Source organism: Nelumbo nucifera, chromosome 1 (assembly GCF_055504915.1).
Source record: "Nelumbo nucifera cultivar China Antique chromosome 1, China Antique-T2T, whole genome shotgun sequence".
Taxonomy (NCBI): domain Eukaryota; kingdom Viridiplantae; phylum Streptophyta; class Magnoliopsida; order Proteales; family Nelumbonaceae; genus Nelumbo; species Nelumbo nucifera.
This window is the reverse complement of record NC_142649.1, coordinates 186,923,786-186,947,610: the sequence shown is the minus strand read 5'-3', so window position 1 is coordinate 186,947,610 and position 23,825 is coordinate 186,923,786. Positions and strand designations below refer to the sequence as shown.

Here is a 23,825-nt window from a genome sequence, read left to right as displayed (position 1 = left end):
GGTAAATCAGGGTTTTGGAGGGCCTTTTTGTATAGTGGAAATGTATTCCCTGTTTAAAATTTGAGGATTTCTGTAAATCTTCTCAGGTGCTCTTGCTTTGCCTCTATTAGTACATGTACACATTACCTTTTTCTCAACAAAGAAAAGCACTTCTCAAGTTTTGCACATGTTAGCTTGGTTTGAACATGGTTTACTCTGGTTTGCCAATAATCAGTAATGTCTAGTGCTCTAATTGTACCAAATTTTGTTGGCTCTCACCTAGCTTCTGTGATTGGGCCACATTTATGTTAAGAAGTTAATCTTATTCAAGTAATATAAAACCACACACATACACACACCCACATATAATTTACTACATCAAGTCAAACCATACATATAAGAGTTTTTTTTTTTTTTTTCTGAAAAGCATAGTGTAATAATACTTGCATTTTTGTGTGGGGGTAGGGGGTAATCATTCTTGCTGTAGATCATGAAGATTCTCTTGTTAGTTTATTAGGTATTTAGGTGTATAGTGTTATAGCGTCAGTGTCTTATACTGTGGTATCGCCTCCCAAATTTTTGTCTCGTAGGCATATTTATCATTTCCAAATGTATTACCTAGAGGGATGATAGTAAATAGCAAGTTCATGCAGATCTTGTACTCTCACCCTATTGTCACAGTCCACCTAAGTAGAGCATCAAAGGAGAAGAAGGCTAGAGGTTTAATGAGCTTTTCCAGAGACTTATAGCCAATTCAAGAGAATTCTAGAGCCTTCCAAAGTGATAATGAAGAGTATGGAGTCTTCTAAGTGTAGAATCTTCTAGAGTTGTCTTGAAGTCTCTTGAGTAGTTTTTAAATGTTTGGAGTATTCTCGAGTGTTATAGAGAAGTCCAAGTCTAGAATGACCTGGGCTTGTCTTGTAAATATCTTGTAATTTTTTTTTTTGATCATCAAAGGAGACTTTTATTTGAATTTGGATTTAAAAGTTTTACAACTTTCTGTATGGGACTAGAAGTCCCACACTATTACATATTTCTGTCCCTTTTACAATGCAGCCCAAAACAATTGTTTCCTCAAAGCCCCTTGTTTAGCAAGATAAACATGAGGAGGTGATAAACATGTGATGGAGATAAGGAGTGCTATCAATGGATAGGGTAAGGAGATAGAAAAATGGACAGTTACGATTGCACCTCAAAGGAGGTGGAGGTGCCGATAAATTGGGCCCCTCCCTATTTGCAAGGGCAACCAAGAGGAGTTCATCCTAAAGTGAGAGTTAGGAATCCAAGAATTAGGGGTGTAAACGGATTGAATTCGAATTGGATCAGGCAATATCTGAATTTGAATCCGATTAGAAAATCCGATATCCGAATTCGATTCGATATCCGACGGAATTGAAAATTAATATCCGAATTCGAATCCGATTAAATATTCGAATTTCGATTCGATTCGAATTCGATTAATTAATTATTTTAGATAATTAATAAATATATAAAATAAATATTTTATTGATATAAAGTATATAAATATATAAATTATTTATATAACTTAATTATTATATAAAATATTTTATATATTATGTATAAGAATTAAATAATCGGTCGAATTCGAATATTTATCGAATCGAATCAGGTCATGTCCGAATTCAAATTTGATTAACTATTCAGTAAGAATAGAATATCCAAATTCGACTGATTAGATATTCGAATTATCCGAATTCGATTCGATTATGTCGAATATCGAATTCGAAATCGGATTTTCGAATACCGTTGACACCCCTGCCAAAAGTGAGTCTTGTACCCCTTTCCTTGAGTTAATTAAGAGTACTTTGAGCTTGCCTAAGTGTGAGTCTTGGGAGTGAGTCCACTTAGTCCAAGACCCAAGGCTGCACGTGACACTAGTAAGGAGTCTAGGTGTATGACACTATGCATATATTAATTAAATTTGAAAAAGATAAGTAACAAATGAATCATGATTCAAACTTCTCCATAACTCTTTTCTTTTATTTTTTCTCTCTTCTCAATAAATTTAGCTTTACACTTTACCAGAGGATATGGCCCTTAATGGTGAGTAGATCAGAAATACAAAATTCATGAATCTGACACCATATAATTGGGATAAGGTTTTGTTTGTTCAGTTGAGTTTCTCAATCAATCTTGAGCTACTTTCTTGTCGGGACTGGCATTTTCTTATGGAAACTTTAATAAACAAGAAAAGAACTAATCCAGTGGAGAATGTAATTATATTCACTTGACTCAATGTGGGAAATATTTGAGAAAAAAAAGAGGTCCCAAGATATAGTTTTCTTTTCTTTTTTTTCTTTTTTCTTTTTTCTCTTTTTCATTCTTTCTTTTTTTTCTGTATGGGTGTTGATTCAGGCACATCCATTTTTGTCAAATAGAGCACATCCCCAGTGAAAAGGAAAAAGATATTCCATATAAGGATAGCAGTTAACAAAATGGGTACTTTTAACTAAAAACGAGCAATCTATTGACTATAATTTAGGGGCATGCCAAATTAATCAAAAAGGGGATGTGCTAGTATCATACCCCTCTTTTTGGTCCATGTTTATTAAATTAAGATTTTTATTTTTGGTTGGGAGAAAGGGAGATACAAGTAGAGATACATTGACAAATTTGAAAATGTATATTTCTTATTGTTCTTTTTGCTTTTCATTGTCATGGTTAGAAGGTTTAAGTGACACTTGTTCAATGAACTAGGCAAATTGTCACTTTTGTGAAGTGGGCATTATGGACTATTTTGTAATTAGCTATGTTGAATCTGGTCTAAACTTCACAATTCATGATAATATCTTCTATTAGAAGCCTGCCAAACTAAGATTTAAGAAAAGGTGAGTGCTACCTGAAAAAGTAGTATAGAAAAGGTAGCATGCCCATGGCGTGATGTGCTTTCACCTCGTTCCTGTAACACCTGAAGAAGACCAGCAATTTCAATTTATATATCTAATATTACCAAGGGTTTCCATTAATCATCACATGACATTTTGAATCTTGATTCAAAAATATAACTGCAACACACTTGGGTGGACAAAAGATCAAAAGTTCAACTAGAATTTTCACAAGCTTAATAGTAGAAACATTTCTAGAAACGAACTTGTCCTATGCTCTAACTCCTATCGTCTTCATTATCTGTGTATGTATGAATTCTCTCAATGTGGTAAAATTCCATATGTACAAGCATGCTATCTAATACAATAAAAACAGGTATAGTTGTAAAATCATGAATAAATAAAAACTGAATCAACAAACATGCTTTAGTATAGAGGACCATTACCCAATGTTGGTCCTACATATCCGCTCCCAGACTCAAATACACATTCTCACACTTGTCAGCCCAAGATTTTATCATTGCACCAAGCAATGGCTCCTTGTGATTAAATACACTGTATTGTCCCTCTAGTAAATCTAAAATAGATTTTAGAATCACATGAAATATGCAACAGACACATACAGATGGCCAGATCTAACGTATCAAATGAACTATTGCTCAGGAAAAAAAAAAGAGAAAGAGAAATCTAAACACCAGGGTACTTCTTTGTGTGAAACTTTGCTCATCATATAGATCTGGTAACACTGGCAAGCTAATGAAGAATACACAAATGAAAATGCATGTAATCATCATAAATTCCTTTGGAATAGTTACATGAGTTGAACCTGCTGTAGGCTGTTGGAGTGGCGGTAGTGATCTGTGGAACTTTGAAAGTCTGACAGACTATAAGCCCGTTGCTCCAAGGACAGTGATAAGCTTTAATGGAGCAAATGTGTTGTCAGAAGTCCCCTTCTTGGAGACCAAGACCTTATATAGTGTCTCCCCTCTCCACATTGGGCAGAGGCGATCATGCAGAACCTTTTGTTTGTTAGGTAGTTATGAAGGAAGGTGGCCTATTACGTAATCACATGGCCCTCTAAAACACTACGCACTCCACTGCCTATAGTTGGACTAGTTTACTATTCTCTAAAGTTTGTCGTTTCATATCCCACCTGTTTCACGGTTCGCATGATCACTCCCATGCTCCGTTTTAGTGGCACCCAGTTCATGCTACTTCAATTTGCATCACCGGATGCAGTGATCCTTTCGCACTCGCTCTTCCTGTGCTAATTTGTGGTTCATGGATCTCTCCTTTTACACCTACATTGGCATATTACAAGAAGATGTAAATCAGTCCTCTGATATCAAGTTTAAATTCAGTGATTAGCAGAATAAAACAGATCTGAATAACTGTATAAGAGAAGAATATGACGAAGGGAAGAGGTAGGAGAAGGAGTCGAATTAATTCTCCATTCTCCTCTAACCCTATTTTATTAAGATCTAAAAAATTAATGATGACAAGTATGCCCTTAAGTGGACGGCCAGCTTGGCAGTTACATAAAGGAAATAAACAAGAATAAATAACAGGCCCATTAAGTGTGGCCCATCAACATAAAATAAAAGATATTACAAGAGAAGCTGTTAGGGCCCATTCGGCCCAGTCTCTTTACACTCCCCCTCAAGTTGAGCATAGATGTCAATCATGCCTAGCTTGCTTATATAGTGTGTCAATTTCCCCCTTGGAACTCCCTTGGTCAAGATATCAGCCAGTTGCTCTTTTGATGTGATGAATGGTAAACAAACTTCTCCTGAAGAGACTCTTTCTCTTATGAAATGCCTATCAACCTCAATGTGCTTAGTTTTGTCATGTTGAACAGGATTATGTGCAATGTTGATAGCAGCTTGGTTGTCACAATAGAGCATCATTGGTTTCTCATAGTCCACCCCCAATTCCTCTAGAAGGGATCGTAGCCATAGTAATTCTGACACACCATGAGCCATTGCCCTGTATTCTGCTTCAACTGAGGATCTAGCAACTAGTGATTGTTTCTTACTCCTCCAAGACACAATATTCCCAGCAACTAGAGCACAATAACCAGAGGTGGACCTTCTGTCATCAATACATCCTGCCCAATCTGCATCAGTAAAGGCCTCCAGCTTCATGTGACCATGCTTAGCAAACAGAATACCCTTCCTTGGAGTACCTTTCAAGTAACACAGAACCATTTCTGCAGCAGCTAGATGAGTATCTCTGGGAGAATGCGTAAACTGACTAATAACACTTACTGCATAGGAAATATCTGGCCGAGTCATGCAAAGGTATAACAACTTCCCAAGCAGTCTCTGAAACACTCCCTTATCAGGCAAAGGTTCACCATCTGTGGCAGAAAACTTATGATTAGGATCAATGGGAGTGGAGATGGGTTTAGCACCAAGTTTACCAGTTTCAGCAAGAAGATCAAGGACATATTTGCGTTGAGATATGAAGATACCATCCTTAGATCGAGCAACTTCAATGCCCAAGAAATACCGAAGATCTCCCAAGTCTTTGATTTCAAATTCAAAGTTGAGAAATCCTTTTACCTTGCTGGCCTCTTCAATGTCATTACCCGTGACCACAATGTCATCAACATAAACAATCAAGAAGGTCACCAGAGAGTCATTTTTCTTCAAGAATAGTGTATGATCAGATTGTGTTTGAATGTAGCCAAATGAGACAAGAGCAGCCCGAAATCTATCAAACCAAGCCCGAGGAGATTGTTTGAGACCATAAATAGATCTGTGTAGTTTACACACTTAGCCTTTCATTTTTTTCCCATACACTCCTGGAGGTAGAGACATATAGACCTCTTCATGCAAGTCTCCATTCAGGAAGGCATTTTTAACATCAAACTGGTGTAGGGGCCAGTCAAAAGTAGCTACTAGAGAAAGTAAAACCCTGACTGAAATCATCTTAGCAACAGGGGCAAATGTCTCAAGATAGTCAATGCCATACATTTGGGTGTAACCTTTAGCAACCAACCAAGCCTTAAATCTCTCAACAAAGCCATCAGAGTGATACTTAATAGTAAACACCCATTTACAACCCATTGGTTCCTTCCCTTCTGGCAAGTCCACAATATCCCAGGTATGGTTCTTATGCAATGCATCAAGTTCAGTCATCATAGCATCCCTCCATTCAGCTTGAGATAATGCTTCCGGTACAGACCTGGGTATCACATGGGAAGACATAGAGGCAAGAAAGGAGTAGTAGGAAGGGGAGAGAAGGTTGTAAGATAAGTGTTTGGAGATACAATGGGTTGTACACTTCCGCTTGCCCTTGCGAAGAGCAATAGGAAGGTCAAGGTCTGGGACAGTCAGAGATGGGTCAGTAGAGGGCTGACCTGTTTCCTCAGGAATGATGGGAGTGGCAAGACGCTCTTCTGAAGGAGTGGAAACAACCTACACATGTCTGAATCTCTGCCTTTGGTACCACCTTTGGAGAGTAGGAGCAAAAGGAGGAGGAGGAGTTGGGATATCAGAGGTAGGTCCAGTGGAAGAGGTGGACACCCCATGATCGGACTCACAAGGGATGGGAAGAGGAACGGCTGGAGACACAGCAAAGGGCTCATCAGATTTCTCCCTCTCAGGAGGGATACTAAAGAAGGGAGTCAACTCGGCAAAGGTGACATCCCGAGATACAAAGCGGGTGCCACGAACTGGATCAAAACAACAATAACCCTTCTGTGTGGAGGCATATCCCAGAAACACACACTTATGAGCCTTAGGTTCAAACTTGTGCCTTTGGTGATTATGAATATGCACATAGCAAGTACACCCAAACACATGGAGAGGAAGAGAAAAGAGATCCTCATCCAGAAAGAGAAGACTAAAAGGAGTTTTAAAGCTAAGGACCTGGGAGGGCATACGGTTGATCAGAAAGGTAGCAGTAAGAACAACATCTCCCCAAAACTTTACAAGAACATGGGATGCAAACAAGAAGGATCTGGCAACCTCAACCACATGCCTGTTCTTTCTTTCCACCACCCCGTTTTGTTGTGGAGTGTAGGAACAAGAACTTTGATGAATAACCCCAAAAGTTTCAAGATAGGTGGAGAGGGTTCTCTCAAAATACTCCTTACCATTGTCAGAGCGGAATATTTTGATACGAGTATTAAACTGGGTGAGGATGAATTCATGAAAATTTTTCACAATAGCTAGTACTTCATCCCTGGATTTCATGAGATAAATCCAAGTGTAACGTGAATAATCACAAATAAAAAGGATAAAGTACCTGTAACCCCCCATGGTTGGCATGTGATAGGCCCCCACACATCAGAGTGAACAATATGGAAAGGAGAAAGTGATCTTTTATTGCTAATTGAATAGGAATGTCTACAATGCTTTGCCAGCTCACATGATTCACAATGAAGACTTGATAAAGACACTCCTTTAAACATATCTGGGAACAGATGACTCAAAGCAAAAAAAGACAAGTGACCAAAACGACAATGACAATAAAATTTTGTTAACAGACTCTGACACGACTGACTCTAAGGCAACTCCATGAGGTGGTCCCAAAGCTTGATCTGGTGTGTCCAGCAAGTATATTCTGTTCGCCTCATGGCTACTCCCAATCATCCTCTGAGACTGCAGGTCCTGAAAAACACAACGAGTGGGAAAGAAAGTTATGCTGCAATTCATGGACTTTGTTAGGCAACTAACAGATAAGGGGTTTGTGTTAAGCTTAGGGACATGAAGAACAGAAGATAAGAACAGGGTGTCAGAGGTCTTTATATCACCTTTACCAGAGATGGGGCAAGGGACCCATCGGCAAGGGATATTTTCTCTTTCCCAAAGAGAAGGTGATATGAGCAAAAAAGGTTAGATAGACTGGTCATATGGTCTGATGCACCGGAATCGATAATTCAAGGGATTTTATGATTACCTGAAGCTGAAGCATGATTTGCAGAAGCACGAGTACCTGAGTGAGCAAAACCCGATGAGGATGATGTACTGTTGGAAGGGTGAGCTGAAGAAACTGTAGCTTCCAAGTGATTTAGGAGTCTCCCATACTTCTCAAAATCCAGCTTCATTGCAGCCAACTGTTCAATGGTTGATGTCTCCTCATTCTCCTTACTTCCCCCTTCAGGTACTGTAGCAACATTAGCAGTCTTAGGTTTTCCCACCTAACTGCCCTTCTTAGGGTTATTATTGTTCTTAAACCTATCAGGGAGAAGTCCAGAATGAAGCTTCCAGCAGGTGTCCTTTGTATGTCGTGGTTTCTTGCAATATTCACACACTTGTTCTCTCTTCTCAGTAGGGCCCTTTGGTTTCATTCCCGCATGTGCAAAATGTTCTGTAGGTGGACTCTGCAACCGAACTTGCCGCCTACTCTCCTCACTACTTATCATAGCATATGCCTGTGAAAGAGTAACCTCATCCCTGGCCAAAATATTCCGTCTGATAATATCAAACTCAGGGTTGAGTAACCTCATCCACCAGCTTTTTATACATTTCAGCATCCTTTTTACTCTCCCATACCACTGTCTCCATAACATCAATTTCTTGCCATAGGGATTTTAGTATAGAGTAGTAGATTGCCACACTCTTCTCCCCCTATCTCAGGTTTTTCACATCACTTTTCAATTTGTACGCTCTGGCTACGTTCAGTTTCTCTGAGTAGGTCTCAGTTACACTGTCCCATATCTCCTTGGCCGAAGACATCCAGAGATAGTGCTGGCTTATATGGGGTTGCATAGAGTTAACCAACCATCCTATAACAGTGTAGTTCTCTTGCATCCATTTTTCAAATTCAGGGTCTGTCTCTTCGAGTTTCACCTTATTGCCTGTGAGATACCCGAGTTTTCCTCTACTACAAACATAGATTTTTATAGACTGTGGCCAAGCAAGATAGTTCGTCCCATCGAGCTTAATTGTGGTCACACCATTCAAAATGGAATCTACTGAGGCAGGTCTAGAAACCGGCACCTGCTTGAACTCACTTCCGTATGTCTCCATTAATCAAACAGAAATCAAAGAACAAAAAATTTTGACTATGTAAACTTACTTGAAGCCAAACCAGAACTTGGGTGCTTGCAAAACTAGGGTTTTGCTCCATCCAGCAGATGGAAGGAAGAGAGAAGATGTTGTTGCACCTACCAGACTAACCCAAACTCTTCCAAACCTGAACCGCCCTCCTTTAGCAGACACAAGACACCTTCCAAGCACAGAGTGCCACACCCGAGCTTCACCTTTCCTGGTGTGATAGAACAAGAATTAGAAGAAATTAATGTCTTTCTATTGAGAAAGTAGTACATATATATACAACCTTGTAGATACTAAAAATGAAGAAAATCATACAGCCTTGCAGATACAAAAAATGAAGAAAATCATACAGCTTTGCAGATACAAAAAAGGAAGAAAATCATATAGCCTTGCAGATACAAAAAAGGAAGAAAATCATACAGCCTTGTAGATACTAAAATAGGAAGAAAATCAAAGAAAGAATAATTCCTATAATCAAGCTATTCCTAATTAGGCAAACACTACATATTTACAGCCTATAATTTCGCAACACTCCCCCTCAAGATGGAGCATAGATGTCAATCATGCCCAGCTTGTTACAAATATAAGAAATCCGAGCTCCATTAAGAGCTTTTGTAAAGATATCTCCTAACTGCTCTCCAGTCTTCACATATGCTGTAGAGATCAAGTTTTGTTGAATTTTCTCACGAACGAAATGACAGTCTATCTCGATATGTTTAGTTCGTTCATGAAAAACTGGATTCGAAGCAATATGAATCGCAACTTGATTATCGCACCATAGCTTCGCTAGAACTAAGACTTTAAGACCGACCTCAATTAAGAGTTGAGAAACCCACATAACCTCACACGAAGCTTGTGCCATTGCTCTATACTCAGATTCTGCACTAGATCGCAACACCACATTTTGCTTCTTACACTTCCACGAAACCAGATTACCACCAACGAAAACACAATAGCTAGTAGTGGACCTTCGATCAATCTTGGAACTTGCCCAGTTTGCATCAGAAAAACACTCGATGTTACTGTGACCATGATTCCGATACAGTATCCCCCATCCAGGAGCTCCTTTCAAGTAACACAAGATTTGTTCTAAGGTTGCCCAATGATGCACTATAGGAGAGGACATAAATTGACTTACAATACTAACTGAGTAAGCAATGTCTGGACGAGTCATTGTGAGATAGTTCAACTTTCCAACTAATCTTCTATATCGTTCAGGATCATCAAAAGCATCTCCATCCTTTGTGAGTTGCTGGTTAGGAAGCATTGGAGTACTGCATGGTTTGACTCCCAGTTTCCCAGTTTCTGTTAATAGGTCCAAAACATACTTCCTCTGAGACAGGAAAATGCCTCTTTTACTCCTTGCCACCTCAATCCCCAAGAAGTATTTTAGGTGCCCCAAATCTTTAATATTGAATTGGCTCTACAAGAAGGATTTCAAGGATGAGATTCCCTTCGTGTCACTCCCAGTGATAACAATATCGTCTACATATACAACAAGTAGAATGATGCCAAATGTGGACTGCTTATAGAAAGCAGTATGGTCAGATTTGCACTTCCTCATCCCAAACCTCTCTACTGCCTGACTGAATTTTCCAAACCAAGCTCGAGGACTTTGTTTTAGTCCATACAGCGATTTTCGAAGACGACAAACTTTCCCAGACTTCCCCTGAACAACAAACCCAGGTGGTTGCTCCATATAAACCTCCTCCTGAAAAACTCCATGCAGGAAAGCATTTTTAATATCAAGCTGGTAAAGTGGCCAATCATATGTAGCTGCTAGAGAAATAAATAATCGAACTGAAGTCAATTTTGCCACAGGGGAGAAAGTATCAGAATAGTCCACTCCATATGTCTGTGCATAGCCTTTGGCCACCAGGCAAGCCTTTAGGCGAGCCACTGATCCATCAGAATTAAATTTGACTGCAAAGACCCACTTGCATCCAACCGCTTTCTTACCAGCAGGTAAATCGACCAGATCCCAAGTACCATTCTCAGTCAAGGCATTCATTTCCTCAAGCATGGCATCACGCCACCCAGGATGGGATAAAAGCCTGGTGAACAGTTTTGGGAATCCATACAGAATCAAGAGAGGCAACAAACGAACAAGAAGTAGAGGACAAACGATCATAGGTAACATAAGAGGAAATTGGATAAGTACATTGACGTTTACCTTTCCGAAGAGCAATAGGTAGATCAATATCACTGGGCATTGGATCTGATGACGAAGAAGAGACCGGTGCCGGACTTGTCACAGGAGGATTAGGTCGTCGAGAATAGACTTGAGTAATAGGTAGTTTTGGTTGAGAAGGTGGGGGGGGGGGTATTGGAACAACACTAACATCTGGACCGGTGACATGATACACTAGTAGATCATCATCCTCTTGTGAACACACAGGTGTAGATGGAGCAGTAAAGAAAGGAAGATGTTCATGGAATGTAACATCAGCTGACACAAGGTACCTGTTCAAGAGAGTAGAAAAACACTTGTACCCTTTTTGGAGACGAGAGTATCCCAAGAAGACACATTTTAATGACTTGGGGTCCAATTTGGAAACCTGCGGACAAACATCACGAACAAAACAAGAACATCCAAAGATACGAGGTTTAACAAGAAACACAAATTTATTAGGAAACAAAATCTTATAAGGGATCTGATAATTTAGAACAGTGGAAGGCATGCGATTAATCAAAAAACACGCTGTAGAAACAGCATCAGCCCAAAACAGTTTAGGAACATGTGTTTGAAATAAAAGAGCCCTGGCAGTTTCAAGAAGACGTCTATTTTTTCTCTCAGCCACTCCATTTTGAGATGGAGTATCAACACAAGATGATTGATGAAGAATTCCATTCTGAGTCATGTAAGTCTGGAAGGAATCAGAGAAATATTCTTTGGCATTATCACTTCGCAATATTTGTACAGACACATCAAACTGAGTTTTTATTTCAGCACAAAAGGTTTTAAAATGTGAAAGCAACTCAGAACGAGATTTCATTAAATAAAGCCAAGTCATACGAGAAAAATCATCCACAAAGGTAACAAAATATCGAAATCCAGTTTTAGACATAATAGGACAAGGTCCCCAAACATCTGAACGTACTAACTCAAAAGCATGACTAGCCCTTTTATTAACTCGAGAAACAGACGATAGACGATGATGTTTTGCAAACTGACAAGACTCACAATCTAAAGAAGATACATCATGAAACTAAGGAGATAACTTCTTTAACAAAGGTAAAGATGGATGCCCCAACCGACAATGAGCTTCAAAAGGAGATAAAGTACTGGAACAGGCAATGGTCTGAGGTTCCTGGGTATCCAAAATGTACAGACCTCCTGATTCTCGTCCTTTACCAATAATCCTCTTCGTCATAAGATCCTAAAACAGGCAATGATCAGGAAAGAATGAGATACAACAGTTAAGAGTACGAGTGAGTTTGCTAACAGATACCAAATTAAAAGAAAATTTTGGTAAACTCAATACAGATGACAAAGAAAGTGTTGGTGTGGGATTGATAGTGCCAGAACCAAGAACAGAAGAAATAGAACTGTTAGTAAACCCTAGCAGATTCTAGGTTGAAGTAGAGAAGAAGAAAGAAAAGAGAAAGAAGAAGAAGAAGAAGAAGAAGAAGAAGAAAGAAAGGTTCGGCCAGACTAGAAGAGAGTCAAAATCACACTCCCCTAGCTGACCCACTTGTATTTATTCAAAAACATAGAGTTACAGGAAAGACCGTTTTGTCCCTCATAGAAGATGGGACACATAACTTAAACTCAGATACAATAGACCTTTCACTCTCAAGCAGATAATCCAGAATGACCAAAATACCCCTGACTTGAGCATTCTAACACTCCCCCTCAAGCTGGAGAGTATATATCATATAGTCTCAGCTTGATACAAATGTAATCTATTCTTCCCCGAGACAATCCCTTTGTGAGGAGATCTGCCCACTAATTTCCTGAGCTCACATGAGATGTGGTTATCACCCCACTTATCACTTTATCTCTTACAAAGTGACAATCAACCTCAATATGCTTAGTTCTCTCATGAAAGACGGGATTGGAAGAGATGCTCAAGTCAGGGGTTATTTTGGTCCATGCTGTTCCAGAGCCATGTCATTATCTGTGCATCTACTTGTTCCCAGTCACTGAACCCAGGGGAATCAGAGGGAGGTTTCTCCTCTCTTACATGTTTTACCTTCCTCTTGGCCTTCAAGAACACCTCCACAGATTTTGCCCATGGTACATAATTCTCACCATTCAACTTGATAGATGTCATTTGAACACTTAGATAGTCTGGAGAAAGCATGACACCTGTTTTGTTATCATTCCCATTTTCAAATGAAGCCATCTTAATTATTTCACCTTCAAATATACAACACAACCTCACACTCTTTCACAAGACTTATCTCACTTATAACACCACCAATTCCAGCTTCTTTAAATACACATTACACACCACACACGAAGGCTGGAATCACTCAGTCTTCACATCAAACACCTGGGCTGCACACTGCAGAACCATTCACCATCAACACACCAAGACTGAAATCACTCAGTCCTCACATCAAACGCTTGGGCTACACACTGCAGAACTGATTACACACAAGGTATAGGAGATCACTTTTAAATATTTTGAAACATAGATACACCAATCACCACGACACAACCACCACCAATCTAGTGCTGTTGTGAACTTCAGCAGTCGACAACTCTTCTTTCAACATACATACGAAGAGAAATGCAGAGGAACACGACTGAGATGCATATCAGTCACATTGAGCACCACCACAACCAACTTTTGAAACAAAAAGAAACATTCACAGTCCCTTACTTGGACAAACAACAGTAGTGTTCATACCTGTCCACATTCAGCCCTCTTCGATACTGAATAGAGGGTTTAGTATACCACTCCAACGACCACCACAGCAACGACCGGAGGCATCCTCACCTCCAGGCCCACAAAACGATAGCTCCTTTTCAGCCCCTTATCGAACCTCCACTCAGGTCAGTCGAAAAGGAAGAAGATGACTGTGAAAGTTGGCGGTGAACCCAGAAAGAGAACAGCAGCAAGAAAGAAATGAGGATACGACCTTACAGCTCTGATACCATGTTAGTAAACCCTAGCAGATTCTAGGTCGAAGTAGAGAAGAAGAAAGAAAAGAGAAAGAAGAAGAAGAAGAAGAAAGAAAGGTTCGGCCAGACTAGAAGAGAGTCAAAATCACACTCCCCTAGCTGACCCACTTGTATTTATTCAAAAACATAGAGTTACAGGAAAGACCATTTTGTCCCTCATAGAAGATGGGACACATAACTTAAACTCAGATACAATAGACCTTTCACTCTCAAGCAGATAATCCAAAATGACCAAAATACCCCTGACTTGAGCATTCTAACAAGAACCATCTGCTAAGGTGACTGAAGAAGGAAAAGTGTGTGATTGGAAAGTGGAAAAGAGACTAGGATTACCTGTCATATGATCTGTTGCACCAGAATCAATGACCCACTGAGAGGAAGAAGAAAGAAGACATGTATTGGTTTTACCTGACTCAGCAAGGGCAGTGATGGACTGAAAGGAGTTCTTTAATGCCTCTTGATACTGGGTAAATTTCGCATACTCATCTGCAGAAATTGTAATGGTCTGACTTGACGATGGATGAGGAGCATCACTCGTAGTTACAACATGAGCTGACTGAGACCCAGAAGACTTCTGGTTTTTCTTTAGCAATTTCTGGCAAGTCCTTTTAGTGTGTCCTGATTCATGACAATAGTAGCAAACTACACCCCCTATGGCCTAAGTTCCAGCATTCCAACCACTATTGCTGCCACCTCTGCTACTATTCTGAGAACGAGACCAGCCAGTTGATCCACTATTCTGACTGACAAGTGCACTAGGTTGTTGTACAGGTGAGGTATGGGAACCAGTATCTGTACGAAGGACCCTAGTAAAGACCTCTTTTAAAGAGGTAATCTCAGGATTAGACAAAATCTGTGACTTAGCACCATCAAATTGAGGATTAAGGCCAGCCAGAAAACTCATAATAGCCATCTGTTCACGTTGAGTCTGCTGAACTTTGATATCAGTACTGAAAGGTAACAAGGCGTTCAAATCTTCATAAGTGCGCTTGAAATTCATGAAATAGGTCTGAAGAGACTGATCCTGTTGTTCAGCCCGATAAAATGTCTTGCAAACATAAAAAATACGGGAAATATTTTCTTTACCAGAGAACAGAAAAGCCAAATATTCCATTAGTTCTTTTACAAACTCACAGTGAGAGACATGACCGACGTACTCATTCTCAATAGAATTGCGGATTTGCAAAAACAATTGAGCGTCAATCCTTAGTCATTCAGTGCGGGTCTCATCAGTAGAAGGGTCCTTAGTCAGATGGTTGTCCTTAGAGATACTCCATAAATACAAACGAACAGTCTTACTCCAGTCTAAATAATTAGTTCCGTGTAGTTTTTGTTCAGTGATCTTAGACAGAATGGGGATAACACTAGGCATAGCCAAGTTCTTTTGTTCAATCGCCATCATAAACACAGGAAAATAAACTTTTAATCAACCAGCAAAGCCAATAAAATAGGATCGACAGCAGATGCAACACCCAAACAGCAAGAAACCACAACTGGCAGCACCGAAATATCAACTGTATAAAAAGAACAGAGAAGAAAGACTTTCCTGATGGGCAAACAAACACCACAGGAGTAACACCGAGGCTGCTGTGCTACTCCCCGACCTGTTGCAGACTTGAAAGCCCTCTCCCGATCGAAGTGAAGAAGAGATGGGTGAAGGTGGGTAGGCCGATCTGAGATTCCGCTTCCACTGGTAAGGGCGGTGAGATGCAAATGTCACTCGGAATGGGTGACCTAGAGATCGCAGCTTCTGCTCACTTGGGCAACGTAAAGAATTCAAAGCTGCTCACTTGGGCAGCAAAGGGAAGAAAACCAGAAATTAGTTTCAGACTGGAATTGGTGTCTCCAACTCTGATACCATGTGATAGAACAAGAATTATAAGAAATTGATGTCTTTCTATTGAGAAAGTAGTACATATATATATAACCTTGTAGATACTAAAAAGGAAAAAAATCATACAGCCTTGCAGATACAAAAAAGGAAGAAAATTATACAGCCTTGCAGATACAAAAAAGGAAGAAAATCATACAGCCTTGTAGATACTAAAATAGGAAGAAAATCAAAGAAAGAATAATTCCTATAATCAAGCTATTCCTAATTGGGCTAATACTACATATTTATAGCCTATAATTTCGTAACACTTGGTAACCTCGAAAATCTCTAGTCGGCTAGGGTTTCGGGCAGCAGCAGAACAGCAACACTTCTTGGCAAAATCTAGCCAGAACTAAACTCTCCAAACCCTTCTACCAACTAGGCAAGTGATTCTCTATACTATAGAGAACCTATCTCTCCATACACTCTCTTGATTTTAGAGTGTACAGGAACGAAGAAAAAGAAGGAAGAGGAACTAAACCTACTCTGATACCGAGATGTAAATCAGTCCTCTAATATCAAGTTTAAATTCAGTGATTAGCAGAATAAAACAGATCTGAATAACTGTATAAGAGAAGAAGATGGCGAAGGGAAGAGGTAGGAGAAGGAGTCGAATTAATTCTCCATTCTCCTCTAACCCTATTTTATTAAGATCTAAAAAATTAATGATGACAAGTATGCCCTTAAGTGGGCGGCCAGCTTGGCAGTTACATAAAGGAAATAAACAAGAACAAATAACAGGCCCATTAAGTGTGGCCCATCAACATAAAATAAAAGATATTACAAGAGAGGCTGTTAGGGCCCATTCGGCCCAGTCTCTTTACACAAGATAATCATGCACTGGGAAAAAACTGCAAGATCATAGTTATTATACAGTTCACAAGGTCCATCACTTCAACTTTGTTGGTTAGCCCTAACTTTACATGTCATGCAACAAAAGAATAGAAACATCCTTACTGCTTTTGTAGCAGTAACATAGCACCACAAACCCATTACAATGGAACTACAAACCATGCAGCAGCAACCTGATGACCCTTGGTGAATCATGGGACCAAGCAGCTAGCCCAATAAACAGGAATCCAAATTTTTAGGCCTAGACCATTGAATAACAAATTTTTAGGAGAGTCCATGCAACACCAATTTTTTGGTACCTAACAATAACAACACTACTACTACTGCTATTGCTGCTAGCCTGCTACTACTACTTCAAAACCTATATTGTTCAAGAAAGCTGAGGTATAATCTGCATAGATTTTGATTATTGCTATTCTAAGCATACTAAGAAGAAAAGAAGGAACAGAACAAGACTAACTAATATCTAATTATATAAAACAATATTAAGAAAAATGTGAAAAGCAAGTTGAAGCTTGAACTTTTATTTTTTTTCTTCAAATTTTTAATACAAGCATGCATATTGCAAGCCTAAACAAAGTCTGCAAGTCCACAGTCCTCCCATTTCTTAATATATTACTCTCACTGGTCTGAGTTATTAGTAGGATGAAAATGAATTTTAATATCCTGTTGTATTTATAGAAAGAAAAGTGAAATCACTGAATAAAGATGCCTTCATTTGTATTGCAAGTATTAACATCTTCAATTTGCAGTAACTTGAGAGTCCAAAAGACAAGCCAACTATTTTTTTCAAGTAGATGTGCAAAACATGTGAAACTGGCTACGTGGATCTTGCCTTTAATACGATATCACTAACCTGGAAGTGTGATTATACATGCAAAATATGTTAAACTGAGAAAAAAAGAAATATTCCCAAATCATGGAAGAGTGTTTTTTGAATATAAAACTACCGACCAAAGAGAAAATAGGACTTAATTCAGTCAGCTAAAATCTTTAAAATTGACCTAAATCTACATAGTACAGAGTAGCACCTTTACAGAAAACAAAAATAAAATGAAAAACCATGACAAAGGGAGAAAGTAACTATGAAACTTTGACCATAGGCCTCCCATACTTGAGCCAGAATATACCTCCATGACAAAAGAAAAAATGATAATAATTATTTCTGAAAATAACCAACATTTCATCCATTGAAGACAATTATTACCATTTACCACTAAGCCTAATCATGTCACCATTTGTTTAAAGCAGAAAGTAGTTCATAGTCATCACCTGCAGGACAACAGCTGTTGAGGATAATGCCAGACCATTCCCAATAACAATTGCTGCAGGACCAGGCTGCCCAGAAACAAAATGAGCAACCAATCCAACTGCCACTGCAGTAACTAGGACCTGCATTTTATTTTTACATACAAAAATAATGAATTATGTATCAGATGCATAGAAGTAAAACGGTATCAAGGAGACCACATAATGCAATTAAATTTTTCAATCACCTGCGCAGAGCCTAATCCAAAAACATATTTCTTCATGGAACTTAACCTTTCCACAGAAAGCTGGAAATGTAAAATATAGATTATGATTTAGTTTTCTACGGAACAAACAAAGTTCAATGTTATAGAATAGAATAAAATCCAAAACTTAAAGCACTCCACCTCCAGGCCAATATTGAATAGCAAGAAAACAACACCAAATTCAGCAATTGCTTTTGTTCCATGAACATGACAAATGATAGAGAGACCATAAGGCCCAATCAAGATACCAGCAGCTAGGTAGCCAGGTACAGGACTCCCTGAACACCACAGAAAATAGCAGAGACCATCAATATGCCAACATAGTAACATCTGAAAAATCAATAGACAATGTTAAAAGGGGCTAGATAGACCTCTTGACATGTATTCCATCAAATGGAAATGTACAAAATATTGAAACTATATCATATTTAAAGCAATGTTTTAAAATGTGGAGGCATGACATGAGGTGTAAGCCTCCTTTCCTTTCTTTTTTTCTTTCTTTTTTCTTTTTCTTTTTCTTTTTCTTTTTTTTTTTTTTTTTGGTCTTTTTCTATGAGGTATGTTTGAGGCACATGAGGCGTATGCCTCAGAGGTGTAAACACCTCAGGCTGTTCTGGGGATGCCTCTTCCACGCCCTTTAAAACACTAATTTAAAGTAGAAAACTTATATACAGAGATGAAGTCTACCTCCAGGAATTTTCTGAAAGATAGGCACAAATACAACACTTGCGAGGAGTAACCACAGCATGTCAAACAGAGAAGCCTCCTCATTTATCTGAGAAAAGAAAAGTAGCAACATAACAAGAACATAATTCAATCACCAAAGTGAGAGAAAACTCAGATAGTATTAGACAATTAGTCTTGACCCAAAAAATGAGAGTTAACTAAAAGAAAAGGGTATATAGCTTTTTTAAGTTGGAAAGGTCCACTGGAGGTTCATGCTATAGACCTAGGCTCAAAACCATCTTTCAGCTCTAACAACTAACCATTAACCCATTTGCTTCATAAAAGGAATAAATTAATATATATATATATATATATATATATATATATATATATATTCTGTACCTCTTGGTGGGGTAACATCTCAATCATTTTCTTCACTCTCTTAGGGAATCTCTGTACTTCTCGAAACAAAGGCTTTACATTTAAGGACACTTCTCCAATACCAGTAGTTATAGCATCTGGATGTTGAAACAGCTGAGTACTCTTTTCTGCTTGATTATTAAGAAAGGCAATCCTGTGATAATTTCAGCATATGTGATCAGAAAAAGGCAATCTTAAACCAAATATGACAGTGTATCACTAAAGCCAAAAAGAAAAAAAAGGTTCAATAAGAAAGAAATCAGAAAACTTTTCAATTAACTGCCGAAGAACTAGAGAAAGATTAGGCCATAAATTAAGAAGAACATATGCTTTCTCTCAATATCATATCTTTCTATTTCTACCATGAGGTTTTCCATGCAAACTAATCATGGCATGTGTTTCCATAGCCGTCTGAATAATGCTTACTTACATGAGCCAGGCAGCCAACATAAAGGGATTAACCTTCAAACTTTACTATCTGGCCAAATTCATAGTTTAAGTTTCAATTGGTATTTTTCCATTTTGAGTTTCAGAACCTAAATCATGGAGATTAAATTAACAAAACAAGCTACAAAGCTGGATTTATATTTATGCTTGTATATCTTAATTCTTAACCAAAAATATGAAAATGCGACTATATTTGATAGCCCCTAGAATGACTAGGGTCTTACATGATTATGACAATAGGAATGCCAAATAAAACTGGGAAAGATCAGAGGTTGACTACATACCCAGCTCCAACAAGCAATACCCCAATTACCAGTCTGGGTAATTGCTTCCTTGCAAATACAATGAAACTTTGGAACAATGAAGTTGGTGTGAACTCAGTCCCATCTACTGAAAAAGAGAAGAATGATGCAGAGAAAAAACGAGGAGATTTCTTCAGCAATGCCTTGGGAGCACTGGAAAATGAACTCTCGTTAGTTAAATTCCTCTGTATTTCCTGTTTTTTTGTTTGAACCATGTTCTTTGACTTTTCAGCTTCAGCTTCTTTATGAGAATCTAAATTCAATTTTCCATTCGGTTGATCATGCAAATCATCAGAAAGCTTTAACTCTTCAAAGGTCTGTCCAGTTGTATCAGGTTCGTCATCCATTGAAGGTTTGCCACCCAATAAACCATCCCTCTCCAAATCATCTCTTTCCCTTCCAACATCAATGTGACAAGAAAATCCTTCATTCATCCCATCATCCCCAACAAGATATTCATCCTTCACTGCATGACCTTGTGGTGATGGTACTGTCAAAGTTTCTGATGCATTAACATTGGAACTGCATAGAAACTTCTCTGCTCTCTGCAAAGCAATCTCAGCATCATTTACACGTTGCATGGCCTCAAGTTCAAAAGCAACAGCTTGCAGCAAGAAGCATTATATCTGCTACATCTTCTTCTGCTTTCAGTGCATCCATCTGTACTTTCTCTGCAACCTCATTCAACCTCTCCACTTCCTTCTGTAGCTCCTCTTTTCTATTCTGTAAGCATCTTAACTCCGCTTCACAATTTTCTAAAGTAGCTTGACAATCCCTAATTTCGTCCTGGCTCACTAGAAGTGCCACTTTCTCCTCCACCAATGAACTCGATGTTTCTGCAGTTTTTACATTGTCTGCATCACTTTCTGTGTAAATTTCAGGAGAATCATCCATTCCTTGTCCAATCTCTGGAGACTTTACAGCCAACTGAAGCCTTGCTTCAGCCATTGACAGGGCCATGGTTGCTTTTTGAACAGATTCCCTGGCAACATCTTCTTCACTGATGATATCTTGAATAGAAATAAGAGTAGATTTACATCATTCCAAGCTTTTGTTGCCTCATCTTTCAGTGCAATAGCCGCCTCCGATATCTTCTGAGCCCTTTCCTCAAACATGGTACTGTTAAGCTGAGCAACTTCCAATTCCCTGAGAGCTTTCTGGAGAACTTCCCTCAAGTCATCCACACTAGGTATCTCAACTCCTTCCCCTGCCGGACTACTTGGTTCCGCATCAGACACAGGTCCTTTTTCTAAGCTCTCTGGGGACAAACTTTTCATGTCCCCGTTAGTACTGTCTAGGAATTCAGTGTTTAAAGAATCATTGCCTTGGCACTGTAATCGCGCAATTTCCCTGCTCACCTTCAAAATATGTCCTAAATTGCCATCCAGACACCCTTTTAGAGGTGATGCCCACAAAAATCTATCAAACTCTCCTGTGCGACGCTGACATGAAGCAATCGAACCACTAACGATTTTCTTCGTCTTCTTTGATGCGCAGCCTTTCGAAACAAGCCTCGGATATCCAGTATAGCTGTAACTGAAACTTCTACATCTAAACCTCAAACGCGGATTTAGACAACCCAACGTCCGAGAACTTAAAATTTCACCAACAGGAAACGCATTTGGCTGCCGAAAATTACAGGTGAAATCCATTCCTCCGGTTTTCTTAGAAGAATCTCCTTAGACAAAATAACTATATGAATAAACCGAATCCAGATACTCTTCTAACATCCAAAATCTTCAGTTAGAGCATTCCAAGCTCAAGACGTTTTGCAAATTGCAACCAATTGGTCGCCATTCAAGCACCCGGCAAGGAAAGGCTAATTTCATACACGAACTAAGACATTGAATGAATTAAATTTACATCTCTACTTTGTTCGAAGCTATATACAGTGCAACCAAATTCCTTACTGCAAGACTGCAAGACTGCAAATTGCAAAAGCTAAAAGAAAGGAGAAATAATTCTAATGTTCGAGAAAACCAATACTCCCCCGATCATGAGAAGTGTATCTCGAGTTCCAGTTGCAGATATCCATGGCGGATTATCTATACAACTAAATACGGAAGAAGAACCGTTGAAGCGAAAGCCGAATAAAACCAGCATCATTTTCCATCTCACGTCATCAAAATTTGAGGGAAAAAAAAATCGAATCCGAATTTTTTTGGGCAGGAGGGCCGGCCCTTTAGGAGAATCAATCGGATTTCGGTAGATTCGAACTAGGATTCGTTCGCAGTCGAATTCGAATCGGATCTTGTCCAACGGGATTTTATAGGATTCCAGTCAAATTGTTACGGGTCATTTATCAGAAGACCCGAGAACCATCTGATCATGCCAACTCAGTTAATACAGGCATTTGTGACTCAAGTGGGTGGTTATGGGATTCAGTAGGCCGTTATTATTCGACCAATCATGGCAATCATTGTAACCATTACTGATATAACGGTCTCACAGTGACTATATATATGTAATCCCTCAACCTAATGGATCATCATTAGAATTATCCTTCATTATCCCCTGGTCTCCTTCTCGTTGAGTAGGTAACCTGCCCTCTGTGAGCGGTGCTCTGGCATTATAGCTCGAGGGAACCCTCCTCTCTTGTCAGTAAAGGGAATAGGTATGTATCACAAATCCAGATTGCAATTGGCTTGGATTTAATCTGATTTACATCATAAATTTCAAGTATATGGTACATATATATTTAAAATGAATTGGGTCCGATTCTAGGGTTAGAAATGGATCGGATTTAATCTGATTTTGAATTCGAAATCATCCATTTACGTAAGTTTTGGATATCCATTTTTGTCAATAATCAGATCAAATCCGAGAACATTATATGATCATTAATCAGATCAACTTCAGATATTGCTTCGATCCACTAAGATCTTATATAATCCATATGTGTATTTGTGTATATTATGTTTTAGTATTTACTAGTTGTGAAACTTGTGATGCATAGAATTTTTTAATCGAATTGCAAATTAGAGTTAATGAACTTTTAAAGAGCCCTAAATAATTATAAACACCTTACCATAAAATTTCATCACAGATACCCCTATTTAAACCTTTATCACACTAAGATTTTAATTTGGGCTATCTCATTGGTTAAGATATTCATTTCTTAAATGCCCTTGATCATATCATTTATGGACCAATCAAACCTAGCAAATGACCCAAGAAACTAATACCTCTAGAAACCTCATTCGTTAGCACCTAATCTTTGCTTAATTCGTCGTCGAAATCCTAATTTACCTCGAACACCCAACCAAACCATTCTGATCCTTTCCGAGTACCTAAAAAATTCTTGAACATCATCATCAGACATAGGACCTCCTAAAATATCTGCCCCTGAAAATTCAACCCAAGATTCCCCTCCGTTTATTTTTATTATCAAACCAAGATTCCCTTTGAACCCTCTCGTTAATCTAAAGCATCCACAACCCAAATCTCCTTGATCCTAACACCTTTGAATCAATTAAACCATACAACTGAACCTTAGACACACCAAAAACAACTACCTATAAATCTTCAACCTAAAACACCCCATTTGCCCCATCATTAAACAAATATTCAATTTCGAATGCTCTCATTGACCCAATTTTTTGTGATTTTGGCACTCGAAAATCAATCAGACGTTTCCATAAGATCCTAGACACCCTAAAAACTCATCCCAAAATAGCTTCATTTACCCCTCCATTACACTAAGATTTCATTTCAAAGCTTCACATTGATTGGATCAAGTCATTTTTTAATCTGTCCAATCTTGGCATAATTGGGCCAATCTGAC

The 23,825-nt window shown here is 38.7% G+C and overlaps 1 protein-coding gene across 10 annotated transcripts in view; it reads right to left on the bottom strand.

The window, feature by feature from the left end:
* KEA2 (K+ efflux antiporter 2) overlaps positions 1-22,176 on the bottom strand; it is a 75,563-nt gene extending 53,387 nt beyond the window's left edge. For 6 of the 10 annotated variants that reach the window (XM_088895621.1, XM_088895622.1, XM_088895624.1 and 3 more), the window contains exons 1-7: positions 20,024-22,175; positions 19,275-19,446; positions 18,894-18,981; positions 18,348-18,484; positions 18,189-18,248; positions 17,965-18,084; positions 2,840-2,908 (exon numbers count right to left, since the gene is read on the bottom strand). In XM_088895621.1, the coding sequence (XP_088751747.1) occupies positions 2,840-2,908; positions 17,965-18,084; positions 18,189-18,248; positions 18,348-18,484; positions 18,894-18,981; positions 19,275-19,446; positions 20,024-20,622 (1,245 nt within the window). In that variant the 5' untranslated portion in view covers positions 20,623-22,175. Of the gene's footprint in view, positions 1-2,839; positions 2,909-17,964; positions 18,085-18,188; positions 18,249-18,347; positions 18,485-18,893; positions 18,982-19,274; positions 19,447-20,023 lie in introns of all 10 variants that reach the window. The other 4 variants (XM_088895627.1, XM_088895626.1, XM_088895629.1 and 1 more) reach the window with 2 other exon arrangements.
* Positions 22,177-23,825: the final 1,649 nt, after the last annotated feature.